Source organism: Rhinolophus sinicus, chromosome 8 (genome assembly GCF_057876585.1).
Source record: "Rhinolophus sinicus isolate RSI-liver-muscle chromosome 8, RSI-T2T, whole genome shotgun sequence".
Lineage (NCBI taxonomy): Eukaryota > Metazoa > Chordata > Mammalia > Chiroptera > Rhinolophidae > Rhinolophus > Rhinolophus sinicus.
The window spans coordinates 58,007,637-58,034,366 of NC_142508.1; the positions used below are offsets into that span (position 1 = coordinate 58,007,637).

The 26,730-nt window shown below is 40.6% G+C and overlaps 1 protein-coding gene across 1 annotated transcript; it reads right to left on the reverse strand.

Annotated features, from left to right (window-relative positions):
• Positions 1-6,994: 6,994 nt before the first annotated feature.
• On the reverse strand, positions 6,995-16,032 carry CLEC3A (C-type lectin domain family 3 member A). Its single transcript, XM_019753832.3, has 3 exons — positions 15,824-16,032; positions 10,466-10,549; positions 6,995-8,849 (listed from the first exon to the last, which is right to left on the reverse strand). Exons 1-3 carry the CDS (start codon positions 15,936-15,938, stop codon positions 8,458-8,460), a joined length of 591 nt encoding a protein of 196 aa, XP_019609391.2. The 5' UTR covers positions 15,939-16,032; the 3' UTR covers positions 6,995-8,457.
• Positions 16,033-26,730: the final 10,698 nt, after the last annotated feature.

The following is a 26,730-nucleotide window of genomic DNA, read 5'->3' on the forward strand; positions in this document are numbered from 1 at the left end:
GAAGCTTCAAAGATAGCTGGAAGAGTGTTAATTACACATTGTGTAATTCTTCTCTGTGAAGTTGGAAACACATTATTTGCCAAAAATGCCCTCCTCTGCCTATGAATTGGGTCAGTTCTTCTCTGGTGATTTTTGAATTCAGGGAAAGAATCCTTTGAAGATATCCCTTCCATATCTTCTTTACTTAAATTTCTTGATAGAGCTCTTATTCTTTTGTGGTCTTGTACAGCTTGCTAGGCACAAGTAACTTGGTGAAAAATATTTGAAAGAAATGAAAGGAGAGAAGTATTAAGTATGACATTGTTTTGCTTCTGGTCCAAGTTTGCTACAATATCTGTACATGTGAGGATTGCTTTTTACTCCACTATTCTGAGATTGAGTCTCTACAGTCATAACCCACTCCCTATGTTGTAACTTGGGATGAGAGCTGGTCTCTGGGTACTGGATCCATGTTACTGGCAAATGAAAAAGTTCTTAAGACTTGGACTCTACTTCACATGATTATTTTTCTCTTTCTTTTGCTCTTCTCTCCACCCTTTTTCTTTGAATTGGTGGACACACTCTAGCTATTCAAAAGGTCTGTTTTTCCTACCAAGTGGGCTACAACTTAAATCAATGGACATCTTCGTTACTGAAATATTAAGATCTCAATGTCGGGGGAGGGGGGTAACTGTAAGATGTGTTTGACAAACACCAAAGTTTTAAAATAAGTTGGTTCACTGAAGTCCACTTACATATATACAACATTTTTCTTGATTTAAAAGTAATATATACCTATTTTAGAAAGTGTGTAAAAGAAAATAAAATTCACCCATAAAATCCTATCAACCATCGTTTAATAATTGAATGAATTCCCTTTCAATCATGAGTGTTTGTGAATGGCTATATGCCTAAAAATCTAGACGAGTGCCTGATATTTTGTAAACTTAATAAATAGTTGTGCCATGTGGACAAGATCCTTTGTGCATTTCATTTGACCCGAGTCTGTTTTGTTTTTGATTCCTGTGAAAACTCCTGTCAATTATAGCTATAAATAACATTAATCTGTTTTATAAGTTACTCCTCCTGATTGGTACTTGATTTCCTTTGGGTGTTTGACCTTGAGAGCCCACTCGCTAGACTTGTCTACATAAATGTGATATAAGTAAATGTTAATGGTGCTAATAGATTAATTAGATAATATAGCCACTTGTTAATTTTAATTTTAGTCTGTAGTACGCCACCAGAAAGGAATGGCAGAATGGGGTGTTAGAAAGAACACTGGCCCTGGAGTCATTCAGATGTGGATTCTAATCCTGGCTCTGCAATTTCCAACCTTTGTAGTCTTAACAAATTACTGGATCTCTTTGAGACTTAATTTCCTCATTGCTAAGATGGCATAGTAAAAACCCACATCATACGGTCTATGGTGAGATGAAAATATGTACAAAGAAAAACATCACTAGATAAATTTGAGTTACATAGTGAGACTCAGAAAAAAAATTTTTTTTAATCATGTCTTATCATGCCATATAAGGTTTTTTAAGCGAACAAGCCATGGTGTTATAATGTTAAATGGTAGCCTGGCTTAAAAAAATGTTATCATGCTACAAGACAACAAATTTTAAAATTGAGATTGTTCACTCTTCAAAAGGAAACTCTATGGCTGATTTAGATTGCTCATTCTGGTTAAATCCACACCTTGGAAAATTACTGTCATTTTAATCTTCTTCTCATTGTTCTTTGAGTACTCAGGAAATTTCTCTTTTCTCAGAGCCACCTGATATTTGGTTTTCCAGCAGTTCCTTCTACAAACATGAGGGTCCCTTTCCCCCCAGTTCTTGGAAATCAGCTTGCAGCTGGTGATGATAATTTTCATTTTCTGAGCATCTCCTATGATCAACAGACTGTGCAGTGCCCTTTTACCTGCACTCTCATGAAATCGCCATAAAAACTTTAATGAAGTGGGAATATTATTCCATTTTCTAGCTGTTCTCAAATACTACCTGCCTTTTACAGATGAGGAAACCAAATCAGCTTGTGAATTGCTTGCTCCTGTCAAAACAAGCTGGTCCCGTTAAATCTAGCTTTGCCATTAGCAGACCAGGAGGGAAGAGAGTCATGTCCATTAGTTGTCTCTGGACTCGTAACCAGCTGGTATTGGGGTTCAAAAGGCTGAGACAGCGGACAGTCTATTTTTCCCAGACCCCCCCTCCCCTTGGTGCCCAGAAAAGGTGGAAGCCAGGTCTCTGCCCCTTACTCTCCAAGAGACTGAGCAGGTGCTTCTGGAAGACGCCAACAGGAGTGAAAAAGTGGCCATTGCGCCAGCAGCCCTCTGTGTTGTAGATGTCCACTCCCAATGGCAGGAGGAAGCGGACGGGGCGGGAGTCCAGCGCGATCTGCTGCGGGTGCCCCAGCAGTGGGCCCAGAGCACATGCGTCCTGCGCAGTCAGCTTCAGCACCTAGCCTGAGCGGACAGCGACAACCCTCCCAAGACTAGCGCCCACCACCAGTGCCACAGTGAGGGCTCCGTCGCCACAGCCGGTCCATCGATGCCTTGACCCTCACCAGCAGCATCACCGCCAGCAAAGTATCCAGCGCTGCGTCCAGCGCCAGAGCTTCCGCGCCGTCTCGCCCTGTAGTCCTAGCGCCCATCACTCTGAGCCTCCTTCCCTAGGCCAGGGATCCTGTGCTGCAGCCACTCCCTAAGGCGGGGCCTCACCTCACTGGCCTGGACACACCACCCATCTTGTCGGCTCTCTCAGGGCTCCTAGTGATGCCAGCAGGAGAGGAACCACACACAGAAAAAGTTCCAGAAGTGGGTGCTGGTAAGTATGCCCCTTCATCCAGCTAAGGACTCTAGTCACCCTTGCAGTCTGTCCTTTCGATGTCATTTGTTGAGATCTTCTAACATCACTTTGTTTTACCCCCTACTTTATTTTAAAATGCATTTGTTGTGGTTGGTAATTATATTTTGGGGGGGTTAACTTTTTATTTAATGCTGGTCTCCATCCATTTTTGTTCTTCACTATATTTCCGGTGTTTAGCTTGAATTTATGTAACCCAAATGAATATACCTGAATGTAATAATAATGTTCCCTGCTACCCCTGAAGCTTTTTGCAAATACCCCTCTCCCCCACACCATCCTAGTCTTTTTCTTAGCTTAATCGGATAATTAATATTTGTCAAATCAATTATTACCAAAATAATTTAATTCTATTTTTAATCCTAACAATTTTCTGAGGTAAATATCATGAATATTATGAACCCCCTTATATTATTGTTTTAATTTTATTGGTTTATTTACAAGTTGGGAAAGTATTCAGCGGGGCGAAACAACTTGTTCCAGGTCACAGAGCTAGTGAGCATAGATGCTGGTATTTAAACCCAAGACTACTGGACTCCAGAGTTAGTGGCATAACAGGGCATGCTGCCTCTTCAATTTGCACAGTCCTTTTAGAAAGCAATTTAGTAGCATGCTACAAAGTATCTGAAGTTATTCCTACCCTTTGATTCAATAATTCCACTCCTGGAAATCTATCTTAGTGGAGAGAAAAATCAAAAGGCAAAAAGAAAAAAATATATGTAACTACAAAGATGTTCATCATAGCAATTACAGATGAAGAAAAATGAAAAGCAAAATTTCCATTTGTTTAAATAAACACTAAATGTTTATATTTAGAGGCTTAAGTAAAATTCCAATCATAAATGGATTAAAAAATTGCAGTCATATATGTGCTCAATGAATAACACATCGAAATAGTATGGAACCATGGAAAAAAACATTAGGAAAATGGTTATTTTTACAGGTAAAATAAAGCAGGATGTAACATTGCCTAGTACTGTAACCTCTGCAACTTTGCGCATGTGGGGGTAGATTTAGACACTGTTGAATACATGTGCTCAATAAATATTAATTGGATAAATGAGTAAAAAAGACCCAAATGAAGGATAATTTCTAAAATGTTTTTTTCTGCTCTTCAAATTTTTCTATAGTGAGATGTTTTGGTTTTATAACGGAACAAAATGTTTTCTAAGATGCCATATCTCGAGTGTTTGTTTGCTCATAAACTATATTTTCCAATCTCAACTCGCAATTCTGTGGGTTGAGTGCTATCATTCCCAGTGATAGATGAGGAACTGGGGACCCAAAAGTTTATTGTTACCCGAAATCACACGCATAGTAAGTGTGGAGTCCGGGTCTTCTGAATTCAAGTCCCTTGACCTTACCTGACCTTGAACCAAGCTGGCGTGTTTCAAGCTCTCAGTTGGGAGACATGGAATTGAATTCTAGTCCCTGCCCTTTTGTTGGCTTTTTCGGTGATTTTGGATAAGTCACTTTTCTCAGGGTCTCTCTTTCTTGGACTCCTGTCCTGATATTTTACAAGATCACTCTCTTTTCCATTCAGGGTTGATCATCATGTCTGACGTTGCTCCTCCTAGTCACACCATCTTTTATTTCCCAGTTTTATTTTCTTCTTTTGTCATTTTCATTGTGTCACTTTGTTATGTCATTTTTTCGTGTCAACCTTTCGACATTTTGTCACATCATTTTCAGAAATGATCGTCTTTATTTCTTGGACTTTTATTGTATGTTTTGCCTCTTTAGGTAGAACCTAGCCTGTCCTGGCAAACCAAAAGTAGCTCGAATGAAAATGATAACTTGTCTTGTATAGCTTGAAGGGAGGTGAAGTAGCTCATAGCAATAGAAACCAGGACCTTAAGAATGACAAACTCAGCACTGTGTGAAAACACAAACATATCTGCAAGCTTGAGTGTGCTCTCTCTCTCCCCAATCCCTTTCTCCCTCCCACCGTGCCCCATCGTTTCTCACCACTGCTTCTCTTTATTTTACTTCATTCTGCACAGTGCATCGATCTGGAAGGGAGGAATTCTTCCAGAAGCCATAAATTCACTTTGTCCCAATTTAGATCTCCATCAGAAAAAGTTTCATTGCCCCCAGTGTCAGATTGCAACCCCTGGAGAAGATTCTGATTGGCTTTGCTTGGGTTGTTTGCCTCCCTGAACCAATCATACTAGGAGTAGAAATGTCAGCTATATGTGCTAGCATGTGTGCATGTGTTTTTTTATTATTGCTGTATGCATATTCAATTTGGTATTTCTTTGAAAAATTTTATGTAAATCATTGGCCATTTGTGGGTATCACTTTAGGTAAAACTAGATAGAAATGATCTGGAAATCCACTTAACTTCCATATGTAATGAGAACTAATATTTTCTTTTTAGAGTCCCCTGGTTAGTCTTGCTCTCCTTCTGTGTGCTAGTTGTAATATCCTTGAGTGTGGGTATCATGATTTACTTCCTTTCTGTCACTCCCTATTACCTAGCATAGTCCTTTCTAATTAGTAAGTATTCTTTGAATTTGTTATATCAGAATAAATTAGCTACTTAACTAAATAACTTTGTGGGCATCTGCATTCATTGGACATGTTTTATTTGGTGAGGATATGAAAGTTTTCACTAATCTAACAGTAGGAAAGACTATATCTTTATTTTTAGTTTAAGAAGTGCTATTCAACAATGCTAGGGAAGAGAAAGAAACCATCAGGACTTACGATAAATCCTCCTTCAGATCACTAATTTGAGTCTCTAGTATTGATGTTTCCTTTAACTAATTGATTTTTACTTTGTATCTCACTTAGCGGTATGGATGGAGGCATCTGTGATAGGCCGAAAAATTGCTCTCAGTATTGTTCTTCACTCCGATGAACTGTAGACCCTATCCTTGACTTTTGAGTTAAAGGAAAGCAAAATTGCTAGAGTCCATCAGCGACTGTCTCTAAGCAAGTTATTAAAGCTTTAGGCCCTTGTTATCAGACTGTGGTGTGTAGTCTTGTACTGTCGGCTTCCACTGGAAGGTTTTGGAAATGCAGAAACTGGGACTTCAGCCTAGACCTATGGGATCTTCAATTTAACAATGTTCCAGGGTGATTTGTAAGCACAACAAAGTTTGAGAAGCACTGCTTTAGAGATCAGTATCAGCTTCCTGGTAAGGCTTATAGGGCCATGACAGTTGGTCTTTGAATATAACTGGTATCTGCAGGGAGCCAGGTGTTTACTGTAGAGATGACAATTTTGTGGTACAAATATTGACATCTTCCAACCATGAGCTTGTGACAAATATTGCTAATTGCTCGTGGCATTCTTTTCATCAGGCTTTAGAATTCTTCTCCACTCTATAGTCCAGGCAGCTTTCATGGAGACAGATGTTGGCCTAAGAGTTAGGATCTATTTAACAATCTTGTCTAAAGACCAATTGTTTGCTAAATAGTGCCCAACAGGAAAAATAAACCAAAGTCCAGATTAGTGAATCATGTAGGTATGACTTTTGGTTGAATGGCTAAATAATAAAGTCAAGGTCATGAGTTTGACCCTGGGCCAGCCAGAAAAAATCTCTTAATTCACTCCTTCCACTCCTGTTGTGTCTCCCATCCATCTCTTTGTCTTGCTAACTTATCTTGATTTCCCCTCATTAATCTTCATTTATTCCTTTGAATTAAGCTTCTCTTGAGCTTTCTGGGTAGGGTGCTTGGGGGAAGATGATTTTGTCTAATTCCATCTCCTAGGGACCCTAACTCTGATACTGACTTGTGTGGTGATAGCTGTCTTTTTGCAACCCTTTCGAAGCAGCCTCAGACTGAATGCCTCACCAAGATCAGCTGTTTGTCCAATTGTTACCCCAGTTGAAGGAACGGGGAGAATAGGTTAGAGTCCACTTCCATTGCCTACTTGACAGGCTTGACCTTGTCATAGCTCCCCTATCTGAGTTACTTGTTGGGTTCTGGTCACAATTTCACTACTTCCTGGCATGTGACTTAGGGCAAGTTACTACATCTCTCTTCTTCGGTTTATTCTTCTACGAAATGAAATTATTCTAGAGCCTAATTTCCAGGGTTGTTCTGGACATTATAATTATGAAAAATTTAGCACAGTACCCGGAATATGATGAGAATACACTACCATTAATGTCTTCTGATTTTATTATTGTCATCATCTTTAAGGTGATTATAATTGTATTGAAGTAGAGAGTAGGCCGGGGTCAACCAAAAGCAGTTGCAGGGACAATTTTCTTTTTAAAGTTCCTTTCCTTCCCCCAGACTTTACCCGTTTATGGTCAGGTAAAATTATTAGTACAATAAATCAACAGTTTGATGAAATCCAGGGTATTTTGCTGCAAAATTGTGACAAGTTCGATATAAACCAACATAGTCTGAATAACTAATCAACATCCAAATACATCCACATTGATCAGAATTGAGGCTTTATTTTTGCACAATGATAAGAACTAAAACTTAATTCTAAGCACATGTAGTTAAAATTTGTAGAGAAGGATATCGTTCGCAAAACACTCAATATTTACCAAAAAAAAAAAAAAAGATATTTGAAGAACAGAGCATACTTAGAATTGTTTGCTTTTAAAAAGCCCATTTTTCCCCAAGCCTAAAATTTGTAATTTCATATCAAGCAATGAAGTGATCTTACACAATCAATTTAAACAATTAAATGGAATAGTATTTGACAGAATAGAAAATTGCATAGATGTGTAACTCCAAATCAGCGTGACATAAATCCAATTTTCAACTTCCAAAGAGAGATTGCCCCTAATAGACTTAAATATATGATTACTGAAATACGTATAAGTATATAACGTATGTAAAAAAATTAACATATATAACATATATAATGTCTCTCTTCAATTTCATAAAGATAGGCAGGGTACTGAAGCAAGGAAAAAGTAGACATTTTTCTTTTTCTATTTTCTTTTCTCATATAATCTGCTGCTTTTGTTCTGCCTTAGGATTACTTATTCAAATTGGAAATTATAATGTAATGCTGGGAGTGTAAATTGACCAAATATGCTACTTTTCAAGTCTTGACTAGGAACTTGACCAAAAAACAGGGGTCAGGGGCGCTTGAGGAAAAAAGAGTTAATCAGAATCTGAGACATTTATGTTCTGATGTGACAGACAAGATATACTTGTAAGTCCCACCAGAAGATGGAGCAACTCAAAAAAAAAAAGATAGTGGGCTAACAAGTTATATGACCAGGATGGAACAGATTGAGCGTCAGACTAAAAAGTTTTGGGATTATATAGTACCTAGAATCTCTGATTTAGAGACTTCTCATCAATCAAATATACACAAAACTCTCAAGAGAAGGTTGCATTTTTTGGCTGTTGTATTTTTAACACAGACCTGGTCTATAAAAGTGAGAGGGACTAGGAAAGAGAGAAGGATTTGATAGTCCATTTTGCAGAAGCCACTTACACAGTGTGCACATAGCTGGGTCATTATTGTATGATCCTCCGTGACCCAGGAAGGGCAAAATCACAATGAAATATGGTAGCAAATTGGCTGACTCTTGTATTCCTAAAAACAATTTGACTTATTCTTGGGAACCATCCTCCTATAAATCATGACCCATCTTTCTTGGAAGACGCATTTGAGAAGGGTCTACTAAGGAATGATAAACTCACATATGTACCTCTTGCTGCTACGACAGACCTCGTCACTCCATTTGCCCTGAGCTGACTGGGAGAACAGGGCACAGTTTTCCCGCTTGCCACCATTAGGCTGTGCACGGTCCCAGTTGAGGAAGGAGATGGCAACTCCATTGACATCGACAAACTTGCCTTCTGTGACCATGTCATTGATCCCCAGCCAAAAGTCATTAACCCCTGGCAGGCTCCTTTTACCATAGTCTCGAAGGGCGTTGATCTCCTCAGAGTTTCTGGGGATAACCAGGGTCCCTCCCTTGGAAATGCAGTCTTCATTGGCTTCATGGAAGTGCTTCAAGCCTTCAGAAGCAAGGTAGCATTTCTTGTGAACTTTTGTGCCTCGGAGACAGACTGTAAAGATGCGACATTTGACATAGTAAGATGCTTTTTGAGTATAATATGTCCAGGACTGGACCTGGCAAATAGCAAGACGTATTTGTGGAATGAATGATGTGTGATGATGATGATACATTAACACTGATTGGAGAGTTAACATTGTGTGTGTCTGACCCTGTGCCAAGCTCTTTGCATAAATGAACTTATACCATAATGACAACAATCCCATGAAGTGGAATTTTACCACTGCCATCTTCACATATCAGGGTTTTGAGGCTTAGAGAAGTTATTTGTAACAACTTAGCATATAAAACTGTCCTTTACATGGCATGCAAGATGACAACTCTCCACACCCAGGTCTGTCCCACCCTCCAAACATGGCCTTTAGCCTCATGCTGTTTTGATATACACAGGCTTCTTAGTTTGTGTAAATCCACTATGTGCTGAATTGCCTTGAGACATTTGGAACTGGAATGGGATTTCATAATTATGAAAAACTAAACTCTGAGGTTGCATATGGAGAGATAAGGTTTTTATTATGCAGATAACTCAGCCCTGGCAATATGGTTTAGGTTATCCAGAATATATTTACTAGCTGTGTAAACCTTGAACACATTACTTCGTTTCTCTGTGCCTCAGTTTCCTCGTCTGTCAAGTGAGGATAATCATAACGGCACGTGTCTCATAAATGGTTAGAGGATTAATGTGTTAATGTTTATAAAGTATTTATAGTGCCTGATTGTGAGTAAAGGGTTAACAAAACTTTTCCCCCTTCGGCCTACTCATTTGTCCTTCCTTTAACCTTCTAATTCTGTTCCCTTGGAAACCTGATAAAGGGAATATGTCACCAGTGTTACTACGCATCATTGCTTATGGTAAAAATGACCTTGAATTGGTAACCTACGGCTGGTCTGGGAGTTATAAATACTTTGATGGAAAGCCATAACTTCAGCTTTCCCTGAAGGCTGTAACTCTTGTAATTGGGAGGTCTCTTGTGGAACACTCACAGCTCTGTTTTTGGAGTTGCCTACAGAATACTGATTCCTGGGCTCTTTCTGAGCCCACCCAGTGTGGCTCTCATTTCCTCATCCTTGAGAGCCAAGGAGAGTAGCTCCTGGACAATAGTGTGCACAGCTTCATAGGCTGCTGGGAGCTCTACTCAAGAAAAGACAACAGTTTCCCTCTGTTGGCAAACTGTAGTTCTAACCAGTGTCCTTCTATGTGCAATCGATGTGTGTGGCAGGAGTGAATCCTGTGACCCTATGTTTAGTAAACATCTAATGAATGCTAATTATCTAAGCTAGTTAATATTTGCTTCAATTCTGTGCCGTTGTCTGTAAGAGAAGACTTATGAGCAGACTTTTAAAAGGTATTATCGAAATGGCTATTTTTATTTCCATACCACCATATATAGGAGAAGGGAGTAAAAATCAATCTGATTTCCTTAAACAATCGTCTCCTCAGCATTTGGATCCTTTCTCCTACACATATCTCTGGCTTATCAATGTCTCTCTTAATAAGACATCAACTAGAACTTGACATGTACTCTAGCTATGGTTTGCATTGCTGGCAAATCACCATTTCTTTTTGTATCTCTTTCGAGACAAGGCCTCGATGAGAGGGGACCTTACCTGTCTGCAGGGCCTGCATTTCCTTTAGGGCATTGACTTCTCTCCAGAGCTTTTCAACTTGAGTCTTCAGGTCTCCATTCTTTTCTGGGAATATTTTAAGGTGAGGTGGGGTAGGAGGAATGAAAAGTAGATGATTAAAATAAGATAAAAATAAAACAACCTAAAATAAATTTTAGAATCCACAATCTAAGGCGAGGGTGGTTTTGCTGAAATTGAGCCCAGTGTACATGAAACGTAATGCATGAAAATAAGTTGGTCAGGAAGATTCATCAGGGTTTGGTGGGGGTAAGAAGACTAGCATGTCCGTCTTTGAGATGGAGCCCCCATCTGTCTCTCCAGCTCAGTCCTGCGGGCGTCTCCTCATCAGGCTTCAGACTCCTTGACTGTCAGATGCATCCTACAGCAAGCTGTCTCATCTCAGGACCCTTTCCTTTGGGTTCCTTCTGCCTGGAACGTTCCTGTCCATCAGCTTATTGAGTTTAAACATCTCCTCTTCGGAGAAAACTTGTCTGATTAGCCTCTCTACATCAGCATCCCTCTGGCTAATCTCTTTCTTTGAACCTTTATTTTTCTTCACAGTACTGTCTCCAGTCTGTGATCATCTTACTTACTGTTATCTGTCTACCTGTCTATCTATGGTATTCCTGATGCTTTAACACAATGTTTGGCACATAATAGGTGCTCATACTGTTGGTTGAATGAATAAACAACATTCCAGAACTGTCTTAGATATTGACAGCTTGTGAGCTCTTCAAAGGCAGGGATAGTATAATAATAGTAATGCATAATAAATAATAAAAATAAAAAGTATCAAAAGCCACCATACACTGTGTGCCAGGAGCCTAATTATTTCTATATTCCTATGAGATAGACACTATTATCATCCTCATTTCACAGAAGAAGAAGTAGAGGCCCAGAAGCAGCATTAACCTGCAGAAGGTACCCAGAGAGTAAGGTGAAGAGTCGGGATTTGAACCTCATTGTCTCCAATTCTGTTCTGTTCCCATCCCGCCCATCTGCTTCTGCACAGTAATTGCCCTTACTGTTCATTCCCTAACACGTGGCCTCAGACAGAGAAGATGCTTAAAGCTTATTATGAAATGTCCCCACCTGCCTCTTTGTGGGAATGCCATATAGAGAATCTATGCTTTGTCCTGCATTGTTCAGGACAGTCCCAAATCCAAACATGCTAATTCACCATCCCCTTACACATGTGCTTTGCAAGCCAGGTATTTCCACATTTGGGTTAGGAAAATACCTTCAGGGGTGCGCAGGGGTGGCTTCCACCTTTGTTTCCCTTGACACTGCATGTCAATTCTCAAAGCATCCAATAGCTCAGCTCAGAAATACAGTAATCCAAGGATTTCCTCAATGGGACCGTTCCATCCAGAATAAATATAAGGGTACATTCAGAATGCAAAACCACTGGTTGTTAGGGGCCAGATTTGCAAAGACCTGAAGACTTGCTTTCAAGTTACAAATTGTCAACTCTATAAATATCATCCCCCATCCCTCTCAGCTTCCTGCTCCATTCTATTTGTTTATTTTAAAGAGATTTTTATTAAAATATAGCTAACATACAATATTATATTAGTTTCAGTTATATGCTATAGTTATTCAACAACTATATACCTAAAGAAGTGATCACCATGATAAGTCCCGCAACCATCTGACACCGTACCATGCTATCATAATATTATTGACTATATTTCCTATGCTGTACATTATATCCCCATGACGTATTTGTTTTATACCTGGAAGTTTGAACCTCATATTCCCCTTCACCTTTTCCACCCCTTTTTAGTTTTTCAATTACAGTTGACATTCAATATTATTTTGTGTTAATTTCAGGTGTACAGCATAGTGGTTAGACATTTATATAATCTAAGAAGTGATCCCCCTGACTAGTCTAGTACCCACCTGGCACTATACACAGTTATTACCATATTCTTGACTTATAGTCCCCGTGTTTTACTTTACATCCCCATGACTATTTTGTAACTATCAATTTGTATTTCTTAATCTTCACCTTTTTCACCCTGCCCCCAACCTCCCTCCCATCTGTCACCCCCATAAATCTAGTACCCCTGCTCCATTTTATTTAAATAAGTGGCCTCCCCAAGGAAGCTGTAAACACTGTAATTAATATAAAGACACATGAATTAATATTAGGGTCCTGGGAGATCATTACGGAAGTCATTGGCTTCTGCTTTTATCTTTTATGACAAATGTGGATGTGTTTTGTCTATAGTTAATACAGGGAACAACTATTTCACTGTAAAAATTATTATTATTTATTTATTGTTGGTTTCAGGTATACAAAACAATAGACATTTATACCCCTCACAAAGTGATAACCTCCCTCCCCCCGAAATTATTTTTATTCATTATTGCAGCACATAATGTTTTGAAACCTATGGAGTAAGTACCAGGGGAATTTTGTGTTTGGCGCTAAATCATTCAAGTGTCATTTTGAGTTTTTTAAAAAGGCTCCCTTTTATTTTATTGTGTTCTCCAAAAATAGATACAAAATAGAAATATGAAAATAACTCCCAGAAGAAATGGCCAGTTAAACAAATCAAAAATACCTCTGCCTCATCAACAATCATAGAAATCCAAATTTTAAAAAAAAAATGTTTTTTGTTCTTTTGTTGGCAAGGCTTACACTGCTGGTTTGATTTTAGGTTATCAAAGTGTGTGGGAACGGGCACTCTCCTACACTGAAGATGAGAGCATGGATTGGTGCTATCATTTTGAGAGACAATTAGAAAGTGTGATTAACCTACAGTTTTGTGTCTAGAAATGTATCATAACACCCTAGCATAGGGATCAATAGATACTCTTTCAGTAGACATGGTACTTCGAATTTTGCATTTTGGTCTTTTCCTGGGTGAGTAGTATATGGTACGTACTCTCTTCTGATGCTGGGCAGCGGCAATGAGCTGCAGGTCCCAGTCAGGCACTGGATCACGAGGGTAAACAAATGATACTCTACAGGGTAGCCAGTGTTTTTTAAATATTGTGTTACGAGCACATTTAAGGTAGGTTAGACTAAGCTATGATGTTCGGTAGGTGAGGCGTATAAAATGCACACTTACAACTTGCAATATTTTCACTTTATGATGGGTTTATCAGGATGTAACCCCACTGTAAGTCAAGGGGCATCTGTATACACAGCAGTTCACAGAGGCATGAGATAAAAAAGACATGGATTAGAAACGAGGCAGAAGTTCACCAAGAGAGAACAGATTAAATAAGTCATGATCCAGCCACACAGTGGAATATTATGCAGCTGATAAAAGGACTGAGGTATACCTGGTGTTGATATCTTTCCAAGATTTAATAGATGAAATAAATTAATTTACCTGCCAGCTATTTGGTATAGCCAATTCTTATTTTGTTGAAAGCATCAATTTTAAAATGTGCATTTAAAAAAATGGGACTATTATCTCCCAACAGTTAATAGTGGGTGATTCTGCAGAGAGGATTGGGAATGAGAAAATGGCTTTCACGTTAGATTTCATAAAGTATTATTTGCAGGTACTTAAAACATTTTAGGTGTGTGAGAGGGTGGAGGAAAGAAATGTTCTGCAAATCTAGCCTTACTACTTCACTTGGGAGGGTGATATTTAAGATGTGTATCCAGTCATTAAAAAAAAAAAAGTGTGTGTGTGTGTGTGTGTGTGTGTGTGTGTGTGTGTGAAGGGGCAGGGGGAAGCGCTCTATGACCTGTACTGCAATTATTTCAGCAACAAGCACACATACACACTCACATATTCATACCCCTCCCCACATCCCTGTTGGGTGGTCACCACTTTGCCACTCCCTGAGCGTGGTGAGGAGATGCTGGCAACAAAAATACGCCACGTCACCCAGTACCTTCTCTCTCCTCCTTCCCCTGCCCTCATCTTCAGCAATATACTTTATTATATGAGACATATTTTAATCTTTCATTAAAAGAGGTAACAGGGCACTATAAGATTGTATAAGGGAAAAAGTTTCCACTTAAGAAACCTTGCATCAGATCTAAATTGTATAAACAAAATCCCTTAGAAAAACACACTTTATAATCATCAAAACACAACACAAGACAAGACCCCTTTTTCATCCCTCAGCCATTCGTGTTGTGTGAAATCAAGACTAACTTTGTTGGTATCTTTTGTGTGTGTGTGTTTTGTTACTAATCAGGGAAGGAAAATTGGTAAGGAAATAGTATCATAATATTTACCTGAAATGTCCTGACATGAAAGTGACTCAGAGAATGAGATAAAATATTAGCCTGTGTCTTTCTCTTTCTTCCTTTCTCGCTCTCGCTCTCGCTCTCGCTGTCCCTCTCTCCCTCTCTCTTTCTTTTCCTTCCTTTCCTTCCTTCCTTCCTTCGTGTGTTTTTCTAGGACCCATCAACTCCAAGTCAAGTAGTTGTTTCAATCTAGTTGTGGAGGGCGCAACTCACAGTGGCTCATGCGGGGATCGAACCGGCAACCTTGTTGTTAAGAGCACCGCGCATTCACCAACTGAGCTAACCGGCTGCCCAGCCTGTGTCTTTCTTGATGCTTTTTCCTTTTGCATTGGCTTGAGCATGTTGCAAATAAATTGCTTACATCTTTGTTCTTTGCAACATTTCTTTGCAACATTTTACCTCTTAGCCTAATTGAAGCCACCCAACCTTTGAGATTGCTTGGAGATTCAATTTTGCATTAAAATATCTTCAAACTCTGTTTGGCTTCACATATTGAAATATTTTAAAGTTAAAGAGAGGTTTACTTTTTCTATGGCATGAAAAGCTTTAATATATAGTATAGACTGTCCTTATAATGCAAGGGTTATGAAAATATACCTCCTTGATAACCAGTGACAAAACACACAGAAGTCACATTTACCAATAGCTCTATCCTCTACAACGCACTGAATGAGATTATAGTTATCTTAAAATTATCTTTGAATAGAGTTACACAATCTCTACGAATGAAACAGTGTACTCTACTTGTTAGTAGGTCCTGCTGGACCCCTCATTTGTAATACCAGATGTCCATATAGCCAGGTGACTACCTCTAAAGAACAATCTACGTATCTATCCCCACCTGGCAAAGGCTATTTAATATAGAAGGTGTTCAATTTTTTTTTTAACATTACAAGAGCTTTTTTTCCCTGTAAAAAAGAAAAAACCCTATCACACAATTCTTTTAAATATCAAACACTCCAGAGAATTAAAAGGTCACTCAGTCCCCTGAAATGCCATACCCACATGATAGTGTGGTAGTGTCACCAGGGACCGTCTCCTGGAGAAGGCTGGAAACCGGCATCCCCTCCCCACACTGAGCAAGCCTAGCATTTTGCTGGACTAAGAAGCCCCATTACCTTTCACTCGGCGTTTGCTGTGCTTCCTGGCTTTGAATTTGGACGTGTGGCTGGTGGTCTGGTCCAGGAGTAAGGTGATAACCAGGACGTAAATTACAAGTCCACTTTTTGCCATGGCTCTTGGGAAAGTCTGATGGCCGCAGTGCCAGCTCCTATGAAGTAGCTAAGGGACAAGTAGACTACACAGCCACATCGTGCCCTGGCATCCCAGGGCCAGCTTTATAGAAGTGAGCTGGGAGGTTGGCCGCAGTCCTGCTGACGAAATGTTTGAATGACTCTGCTGGCCACAGCATAAGGTGGCCCTTTGTTCTCATGCCCTCATGTCAGACTTTTCTTTTTTAATATTTCTGCTACATTTCCTAAGTTGACTTACTTGCCTTTTCAAGGTGTATCAGCGTTAACTAAGGGACGAAGGGTTTTGCCTGCTTTTATTTCTTTAGAACAATTTTTTTTTAGAAGTTCAGGATGCTTGGGGTCTCTATGAAGACACTCTTATTTAATTAAGTCTTTCATTCGGAGCTTTGGAGTTCACGTAATATTCTGGGAAACGTACTTAATTCAGGTTTCAGGGAAAAAAGGGATCAAGAAAACCTGACCCAGAAATAGGAAAGTTACTTTGTGTGTGTGTGTGTGTGTGTGTGTGTGTGTGTGTGTGTGTGTGAGAGAGAGAGAGAGAGAGAGAGAGAGAGAGAGAGAGATGCTACAGCACCACCTGTGTGTCTATACCACTCGTGTGTCTACACAGCCCAAGTGGAGCTTGGGAATGGTTTGCTCACAGACAGTAATGAGATGGCCGAAGTGGATATTCCACGATAAAGTATAAGGATTTGTTAAGGTTTTGTGGATCCATCAAGACTGACATTGTTAAAGTGAACAGAAAATTAAGACAGTTAATTATTTCCATAAGAATTAATGTAAAATATCAACTATAGTTATCTCATGGAGGATCCCCACTACCCAATACATGTTTTTCTTTGAAACTACCCCAAACACTTAAATAACACTTTCAAGTGAAATATAGAAATAGCAGAGAACTAGAATGGAAGACTTAGTGTAACTGTTCTTACCTTAACCATGAGCTTGAAGGACAAGTACTAGGGGCCAGATAGGCTTTTGTATCAAAAGCGAGGGACTTCCATACAGCTGGGACCAGGATGGAGTGAGTTGGACCTCAGGGAAAGAGCTCTATGGACTGACTCCATCCACATTGTTACCCGGATGACCAGGTGCCGATGGAGGTCAGGACTAGCAGATTTTTAAATTATTTTTATTTTTATTTTATTTTATTTTTTGAGACAATACAGGAAGAATCAAGGGGTGATTGATTCCTTCTGAATCTTAGTCAGAAAAACCACAGTCTACTCCACCTTCATTTCTTCCCTGCTAAAGCCAGTTTGTAACCTACCCACATATTTACACCACCGTAAGTCCACTAATGTAGGGAAGCCTGACATAATTTAGCAATGTAGGTGTGGAATTAAAAATGAAAAATATTTTACTTGTTATGCAAACGCCTTATACTGATATGGTGAATCTATGAGTAGGCATTTGAGAGTGTTGTGGAAACAAGCTGAGCTGGGTTCACATTCTACCTCCCCCCATGTATCAGTTGTGTGACCTTGGGCAAGTCTCTTCTTATCTTAATAATGGGGCTAGGAAGGCTTACCTTACAGGGCTGTTAGGAAGATTAAATAGGATAATGGTTATTAGCACTTAGCACAATATCCAGTGCTTAGTAATAATAATGATAACAACAGTAGTATCTGTAATAACCTTACCATTATAAGAGTATGCACAATTTATGGAACACCAGCTCTTTTTAGTGTTCATAGCAAGCCTATGGATAAGTAGCCTCTCAATTTTATAAATGATTGAAACTGAGCCTCAGAAAAGTTAAGTGGATTTGTTCAACATTACTCAGATCCCAAGGGTAGGAGTAGAAATTAAAATCTAGTTTTGATTGACCTCAGAAGACCTCTTTTTTGACCTGGGCTGTGAAAAATGTGCTTTGATTTGAATAGGGCGAAGGATCAATGCTTTATGATTGATCTTACAATTGATCAAAAATGCTTTCTGCCAGCTTCTCAGATCCTTTACCCTTGAGACGAGAGTCCAAGCTACAGAATACTGGTAGAAAGCCAATGATTTCTCTTGGATCTTCGATCTGTGCTATGTTTAAACTGGACTTACAAGAACCAGGTGTCTTTGTTTCTTCAAAATAAATCTATATTGTTTTCAAACTCTTTTTTTCTTTCCAGGAAAGCTTCTGACAGGTTTTGGATCTGTTTTCTTTCTTGTAGCCAGATCTCAAAGCCCATGCTTTTTTTTTTTTTTTTTTCCAAATTAATAGACTTTACTTTTTAGAGCAGTTTTAGATTTATAGAAAAATCGAGCAGAAAGTACAGAGGGCTCTCATACCCCTGATCCCTGTCCCACACCTCCCTCCAGTTTCTCCTATGCATATTATTAACATCTTGCATTTGTGTGGTATGTTTGTTATAATGATGAATGATTATTGATACATTAACTAAAGTCTATAGTTTACATTAGGGTTCACTCTTTGTGTTGCACAGTTCTGTGAGTTTTGTATGAATGAATGAATGAATGAATGAATGAATGAATGAATGAATGAATGAATACATAAATAAATGTCATGTACCCAGCTTATAGTAGCTTACAGAATAGTTTCACTGAAGCCCACAATTTTTGTTCTAATAAAATATCTGAAAATTCATCTCTTCCTCACCTCTGTTGCCTGGCAGTCTTCAGATTCTCTCCTGGCTGCTCTAATCTCTACACTCTCTCACTAGATGATTGGATTCCTTCTCATGGCTTCAAATTCTGTCTGGGACTTTCCCACACTTACCTCTCAATTTGGATCTCCTTTTTCAGATGCATATTTCCCATTGCCCATGTGATACTTCCAGCTGGATGTCTCAGAGACATATCAAAATCATGATGGTTAAAATTAATTCTTGATTCCTCCCCCATTAATGTCCCATGAATTTGGAAAAGCTCCTTTCCTCCTGAGTCTTCCCTCTCCCAGTTAATGTCTCCACATCCACTCAGTGGGCCAAATCCAAAACCTGAGAATCATCTTTGAGCGCCAATGCCTTTAATCGAATTGTCCCTCCTCATGACCTTGTCAGCAGCTAGAACTGTGGTTCCTACCTCCACATGCATTGTTCCTCTCGGATGCCAGCCTCCCTTCCTAAGTCACCAAGAGTGCTTGTCCTCATCCAGCTCATCCCAGCTCCTGCCACACTCAAATGAATGTTTGAGTGACTAATGTGATTGTCACCGTCCTACTTAAAACTCACCAAATCTTTCCATTGTACTTAAAATGAAGCCCATACTTCTTATCATGGTCTCTGAGGCCCTCTTATCTGGTAAGACCTTACCGGGTTCTTCCTGGTGATTTTCTCCAGTTGCAGAGAACTTTTGCCAACTTGGAGTCACATTGAATTCTCTCCTTCCACCCCCACTATGCCTTTCCACATGCTTTCTATCACTTTACCCTACCCCTTCCCAAACTTGAACTCTCGGTGTATGTCCAAATTCATGCCATTCTGTATGTGACTGATTCCCTCTCATCCTCCAGTCTGAACTCAAATATCACCTTCTCAGACAAACCTTTTCTATCTGAATAATCCAGAGAGGTCCTACTCTGTTTTCTCTATCAAAGTACCCTGCTTCCTTTGTAGCGCTTACCACAGTTTGGTATTCGTTTAAAAATGTATTCACTCAATTGATTTCCTTGCTGGATGTCAGACGCTGGCTAGGCTGTAAGCTCCCGGAGGGCAGGGGCTGTGTCAGGTTACCTCAACTCTACATGTAGCACAGCACTTGGTACACAGCATTAATTTGTATTAATGTGTGGCAGGACAGTTTTGCTTTTGTTTCCTTCCCTTCCTACCACCTCTCTGAGGCTCCAGAAAAAACACTGACCGAAGAAACACCACCTGAACTCATGGGAGAATAAAGAGACCAAGACTCATTACGGGTGATAACACTTGGAGTCATGCTAAGAAACCATCATTCTCATCCCTAGGGAAGCTCTGATTGTCTTGTAGGTGCTTGGACCTGAGACCAGACAGGGTGGGGAACTTTCCTTTAATTTCTCTTCCTCCTACAGAGATTCCAAGTCCAGTTCGTCCTCCTTCAGAGGAAAATCAGTGGAAACTAAATGGCTGCAGCACTGGCTAGAGGAAAAGGAGGAGGGATGGGAGTCAGGGGTTAGAGAGGGATCTGAGCACATTCCCAAGATAAGGATTTTTGTTCCTGTCCCAAATGCCAATTGACATCAGACACGGCCTCCCCATCAGACACGGCCTCCCCGCTTTGGGTGAAACCCCACTCCCAAAACCTCAACAGGAAAAGAATTGGAGTGATGGGGGGCGTCACATCAAGAGCTAACATACATCAAAGATCATGGCGATGGGTGGCCTTGTCCCCACTTTGTCCCTGGGGAAGGCAGACCTCACCTGGTTTTCTTGGAGGCTGAACAATCCCTCTTTTGTGCAGCAGGATGATGTCACCCGCTCATCTGGGCTGGACCTGGGCTTCTGAAAAGGCTATTTAAGAAGAAGCACACATTTATAGCCAGGGAATAGAAACTATAAAAATATTGCCTTTAGTCAAAAAGCGTTTTGGTGAAGATTTAAAAACTGTCACCAGCGTTTTACTTTCTTTAATAAATTGCTGTTTACAACATATCCCCTGACCATCTTGTGTAACGGGTGTGTTTATTCTACTGCTTGCCATTTTAAAGTTGCTCTAAGCTGTTTTCCAATGTCGAATTCTAACAAACAAGTCCATCTGGCTTCATTGCTGTTTGTCTGTTCATACTCAAGGCTGAATCTGTTTGGAGGCTGTGGTCAGAGGTTCAAGGGCAGCATTTAGGGGGAGTGATTGCACTGAACTTGACTATAGTACAAGCGCGGTTGAAATGCTTGGAGGAAAGATTGGTTATGTTGTATGCGCAAGTTGTCTCATTTCTTTTTAGAGCTATTACTTCTACCTGTGACTCGTAAAAGCGTCAGGGCATTTGAAAAGAAGGCTGGGGATAGATTATAGGGAAGGGGGTTCAGAGACTCTGCTAAAATGTGGCAGCATTGAATATAGGTAAAGAACAAAGACTCTGATAGTTGGGGTTTAAAATTTCAGATCCGTTACTTACTAGTTGTGTGACCATGGTCAGACTTTGTCATATCTCTGAAACTTGGTGTCCTTATCTATCTTGCAGAATGGTTGAAAAAATTAATCTGTATGTAAAATGTTCAAATCACATCTTGTCACAGTAGGTGATCAATCAGGGGGAGCTTGGGCTTCTCTCACTGCCATCATCTAGATGTATGAAGCGTCATATCCATACAAGGTCTTCAGACTCACCCTTGCGCTGACCCCAACCCCACAGATTGGTCTCATCTGAACTCACACTGAACATACGTCTATCACAAAACTTATAAGCATCTTATACTTATTTTATACTTGGCTCCCCACACTTTTTACCTTGGACACGGATCTCGCCCTGTTCTCTTCTGATTTGCTCGATGACACCATCTGACAGTGGCCAGTGGCCGCCATATTGGGTAGTACAGTTTGAGTGTTTCACAGAGTGATGAATGCTTAGTGGACATTGAATAATTGTATTACATGAAATGGTTCGACCCTGAGGATTTGGAGTACAGAGAGTGGTGATTTAGATTCAGTTAACCTCATCCTAACTATTGTGTTAGAATTTTTCATCTAAATCCAGTAAAGGAAGGCATTGTTTTCCCTGTTTTATAGAACATGAGCCCTAGCCTTAGAGAGTGAAGTGACTTAGAATCCTCAGCTTCTAAGTGTTAGTCAAGCTTGGGTTTCCCACATCAGAACTCAACTGAGGTGTGAGGCCCCCCTGGTGGGCAAGGAGATTTGGGGCTTCCTGGGCTCACCTAGGAGGTCAGTGTGAATATTTCTGGTAAAATCAGGGTGGTGGGATTAGAGCAATGGAATTCCAAGTGTAGGAGAGACAAATCTCTGCTTTGAACACTTTCATGATGGAGAATTCACTACCCAGCAAGGCAGCCAGTTCTATTGCCAGAAAGTTCTGCTTTACCCAGAAGACATCCCTCTTTCTCTTCTTTGTTTTCTCCCCTCTGATTGTGACCCGCTTTCTTTCTCGGCAACCAGGAAGGGAAAATCACAGCCCCCAGTTTAATTCATGAATGCCGCCTCACATGACTGCCTGGCTTGCCTTGTTGACACCATTTCCATCCTCGCTTTAATTTCTTTGTGTTCTTCCTGATGTCGGTGACACAGCCTCTGCCTGATCCCTCTGCTTCTGCTCTAGGCCTGTGGTAGTTACTTCTCTGAGCTGGTTTCTAGTGTGTGATCTCATCTTGAACCGGCTCCCTTCCCTCTTCTAGGAGCAAGTGTTCTTCTGCCCCCCACCACCCCCCTGCATTTTTGTAGGGCCTCTCAGACAGTGGCCGGAGCCACTGCATCCTTGGCTGCAAGCAGTCAGACACTTCACTTCAGTCTTATTTCCTGCAGCAACATGCAGTCGTGGAAACTGCACAAATGACATCATACAGACCTGGGGTGGGACCGTGGCTCTCTCCTTTGCCAGCTATGTGATTTGAGTAGATTTGTTAGCCTCTCTGAGCCTCACATTCCTGTAAATAGGGGATCAGAATGACTATTTGCCAACATTATTGGGAAGATTTAAAAGCTGCCCTAATAACAAGCAATAGAGTGGCTAATGCATTAGAGATATTTCATCTGTGGACTAATCATCATTATCACCATCATCATTGTAATAACGCCCCAGCTCTTAATGACTTCGTCGTGAGATTGTTCCTCCTCAGCCACCCAACCTGTCCCATCTGGATACCCCCTCTGCCCCCTCCTCCAAGCACTCACTGTGGTGAACAGCGCATTTCTTAAGGAAGGCAAACATTCCGTTGGTCTGTTTTTCCTAGGTGTACCCATGTTTCAAATTTATTGTGAGTTTTGCCTGGCTCTGCTGCCAAGATAGTCCAAGAATACAAGTAAGTCAGTATTCCCCTCCCTTCCACCGAGAGCAACGGCAGCCCACAGTGGAAAACCTTCCTAATTCCTCCCTGTGGGCCTCCCAAGGTTGGACTGGGTGGAAGGAGTTTTCGACCTTCAGGGGACAACAGTGAGGTCCTTGTTCGTCCTCAGAGTTCAGAGGCTTGCAGACTCTGCCTGTGCGTGGAGCGAGATGACTGCAGGCTGCAGAGTGAACCCCTGAGAAGGTCTGCCTTCCTGGGTTTTAACTGATTTTCCAGTTTTCAATCTATGACCATGTTACTGGTGAAAATTTAGTGACAGAACCAAAGTCATCCTGTGTTCCCCTTGCGCTGCCTCGAGTAGACAGCCAAGCTGTTGCTTTTGGTGTAGATGGCGTAAGAAGGCATTGCCTTTTCGTCACCGTTCCAGCAAGTGCTTCCTGCAGCTAACACCCTGAATGGGGAAACTGAGGAAATTGTCCTTAATGGGTAAACCAAGGAAATGATGTCCATGATATCTGTTTCTCATAAAGAATAGGAAACGAAACCAAATAGCTAGATAAATTGTAGGTACAAGGCATTACATACTTATATTTCTTTTGAATCTGAGACTAATAAAGAGAAAGAGGAAGAAAAGCAGCAGGTGGAGAGGATGGAGGGGATGAAATAGGTTTGATATCAGTATTGATCTTAAGGTGTTCACGAGACACTCAGCTGGGTTGGAAGAGACACTTATTCAAGGGTTGGAAGTGATAGTTGGGCACTTCAATGAGGTAGAAAAAGAAAAGAGTTGAGTGAGTGAATCAGTAATTTGTTAACAGAGAATCAATGGTATGTTAAGAGTGGGAAACTGATGACGGGCATGAAGCCAGGATACTCATATGGGCAGAAGAGGAGGATCGGGCACAAATCCAGACATTTAAGGGGTGGGTGGGGACAGGAAAGGGATTCAGAGGTCAGGAAAGCTAGAGAAAAACTGCATTTCCTTTTCACTGATTCAACAAACATTTTTTTCAACGTAAGATGAAGGTTCTTAAGGAGGAGGGAGAAAACAGAACTGGCAAATATGTCCAAGAAGTAAAATAGGAAAGGGACTAAAACATGGGTCTGGGGAGTTAGAAAACCACTTCAAGCAATTTCTGTGATGCATGAGACATGGAAGCCAGAATGCAGGGAGGGACACAGTAAGCAGAGATTCGAAAGTTAAATTTGAATAGCCGTTTTAAGAGTGGTTTTAGGTTCACAGCCAAAGGGAGTGGAAGTTACAGAAACTTCCCATATACCCGCTGCCCCTACACAAACATCTGTGCTTGTGTGTTAGGGCAGATAGGTAGGGTGTGTGCATGCAAGGGTCTGGGGAAATCTGTCCCTTTTCAGTCTCCTGCCTGAGTCTCTGCTTTTACCCCATTCCTGACAAAGACCCAGGTCCAGACCCACAATCTTGCATTCCTGCACAACCTCTCAGTGCAGGAATGTGCCGACCACGGGGCCACACACATCCGCGCCCACAGGCTGGTGGGCAGAGCTCTGTGCTGAAAGGGCTGTGTGGGGTGGTGGTGACAGCTGAAGACTCTGGAACCAAACTATGTACTTTGGTTTGAGTTCGGGCTTTATGACTTCTCAGCTGTGTGCCGTTGCTACGGCATCTCCTGTTTCAGAGGAAGAGAAGGTGGAACAATAGTTATTAGGTTGGTGCAAAAGTAATTGCGTTTTTTGGCAATTTAACATTTTAAACTGCAGTTATTTTTGCACCAACCCAGTACCTACCTCCTAAGTGGAGATTACATTAGTGAGTGCACAGTCATGCCTGTCCAATAGTAAATGCTAACAATGCTTATTAAATACGTGGAAATGTTGAGGTCCTAACCCTGGGCTGAAGTTTTTTGTGGTATTTTTTTTCTGTCGGGGGGGGGGGACTAATTGTGCATTTAGTGAGCTGTCCTAGACCCTCTCCTAGAAGACTAGCAGGCTGATTCTTCCCTAATATTATAGGACAGTAGGGGGCTGAGGGCTCAGAGGAACCCTGCTCTTTGTATCAGGTAGAAGCCTTGGGTAGGTCTACAGTAGCCATAGGTTTATACCTGTTAGCCTGCCAACAATCCAAGTGACTACACATCATTTTAATGGGCACATAATATTTCATGTATTTCATTTTACAAGAGTTTCTCCAATGTTTTAACTGATTTCCGATTTTCCTTTATAAATAATGATGAGCTAGACCTCTTTGTGTGTTCATCTTTTTGTCCCCTGTACTTTAGATTATTTTCTTATGACATGCTGTTCTGTACGTGAATTTGCTGCAAGGTAGCATAGTCTAGTGCTTAACAATGCAGACTAGAGTCTGGATTGCTTGGAATCAAATGTTGTCTCTGCTACCAACTCTTGAATCATGGGCAGTTTTCTCAAGCTCCTCACACCTTTCTTCATCTATAAAATAGGAGGCAATAATAGTACTTACAATATAAGATTACTGTGGGGCTTAAATAAATTAATACTTGTAAAGCACTTAAAACAATGTTTAGCCTATAGTAAGCATTAACAAATAATAATTAATATTATTGGGTCAAAGGGGATGACTATTTTAAGATTCTTGGTACATATTGTTACTTATACTTGTTGGGAAAGAGGAAGAGGTCTTAGCTTATCTCCTTCCCAGGAGGAGGGACCGGTAATTAGATTGGGTCAGTTTCAGGACACAGATTGGGCCACATGGACCAGCAGGCATGGTCACTGATTCTTACAAGGGTTCCACATGGACATGGCTGGCTCTTTCTCTTTGCTTCTTCACATGAGCATTGCTCCTCGTCTCTTTGCTCCTCTGTAACACTATGTGATATACCCTGAATGGATGGTGCTAAGGTCCTGAGATGTGGGTCTGGGCTAAGAAAGACACAGAGGCTCCTAAATTGGGGGCAATTGTATGTGTTCCAGCCCAGTATACGGAGAAGTGCTTTGCAGTAGAGTTTGAGACCCCAGCTCTGCTAGTGTCCACTCATCATTGTTCCTCATGCATGGAAGAGGGGGTTTGGGGGGCCAAGGCAGGAGCCAGGTATTTCTGTACTCCTGGACCACAATACCATCTAATAATGCCCCAAATGTTACCACCGCACATAACTCTATTTAAAAGGGATGCGCTTGTTTTCCCACCAGGAAAAATGTATGTAAGAAGCAAATTTCAATTTTATATCTTTTCTTAGTGGTATGGAGAGGTCCCACAGGCTAGGGAGCAAGATGGCGGGCTTAATGCAGAATTGTGCTGGCGCCTAGAAAACACTGTTCTTTTTCTCAGAGGCAAAGGCTTTAGGGCTTTAGAATATGAAATTTACGAATATTTCTTTCCTTTCAAGAAACAATTAGTACGTCCATTTTGAATGTCTGATAAACAGTGAAGGAGTCAGTATTTTATGAATGTCTAGGTTTCACCTCAGGAATCTTTTTCAGCTTCTGCTTTCTTCCGATGAGCAGAGAACCATCCAACTTGCACTGGATACTGTTTTTTTGATGAAAGCTTCCTTCCAATAGAAACCAGACAGGAAATGTTCCCAGAGCCTGGCCACTTGGGTGTGGAGACAGCAAGTCCAGGAGACAGCCTGATGTCTCTGAAAGACCCACATTCACCACGTCTGCTTCTTTCCATAATTTATTTCTGCACAGGGAGGCTAGGCCATCCTCCAAAATATATACCAGGTATCTGGGAGTGTTGAAAACCCAGTACTTACCTTAAGTATCTCTTATTGGAAATGAAGGAGCAAACGGTCCTGGCTTAGGTCTGTTGACAATAGTTTAGATGGTGTAAGCAAAATAATTATTTCTAACAACCAAAAATTCAAAGAGGATTACTCAAAGAGGATCAATCTATTATTCATTAATTAATTTTCTATGCCATCATTA

Bases quoted from the DNA above. Each gene is read 5' to 3' on its own strand.
- CLEC3A (XM_019753832.3), bottom strand. From the start codon at position 15,938: ATGGCAAAAAGTGGACTTGTAATTTACGTCCTGGTTATCACCTTACTC. The intron at 10,550-15,823 runs GTAATGGGGCTT...AAATATTCCCAG, and splicing joins CAGCAAACGCCGAGTGAAAG to AAAAGAATGGAGACCTGAAG. The intron at 8,850-10,465 runs GTAAGGTCCCCT...GCATCTTTACAG, and splicing joins AATGCAGGCCCTGCAGACAG to TCTGTCTCCGAGGCACAAAA.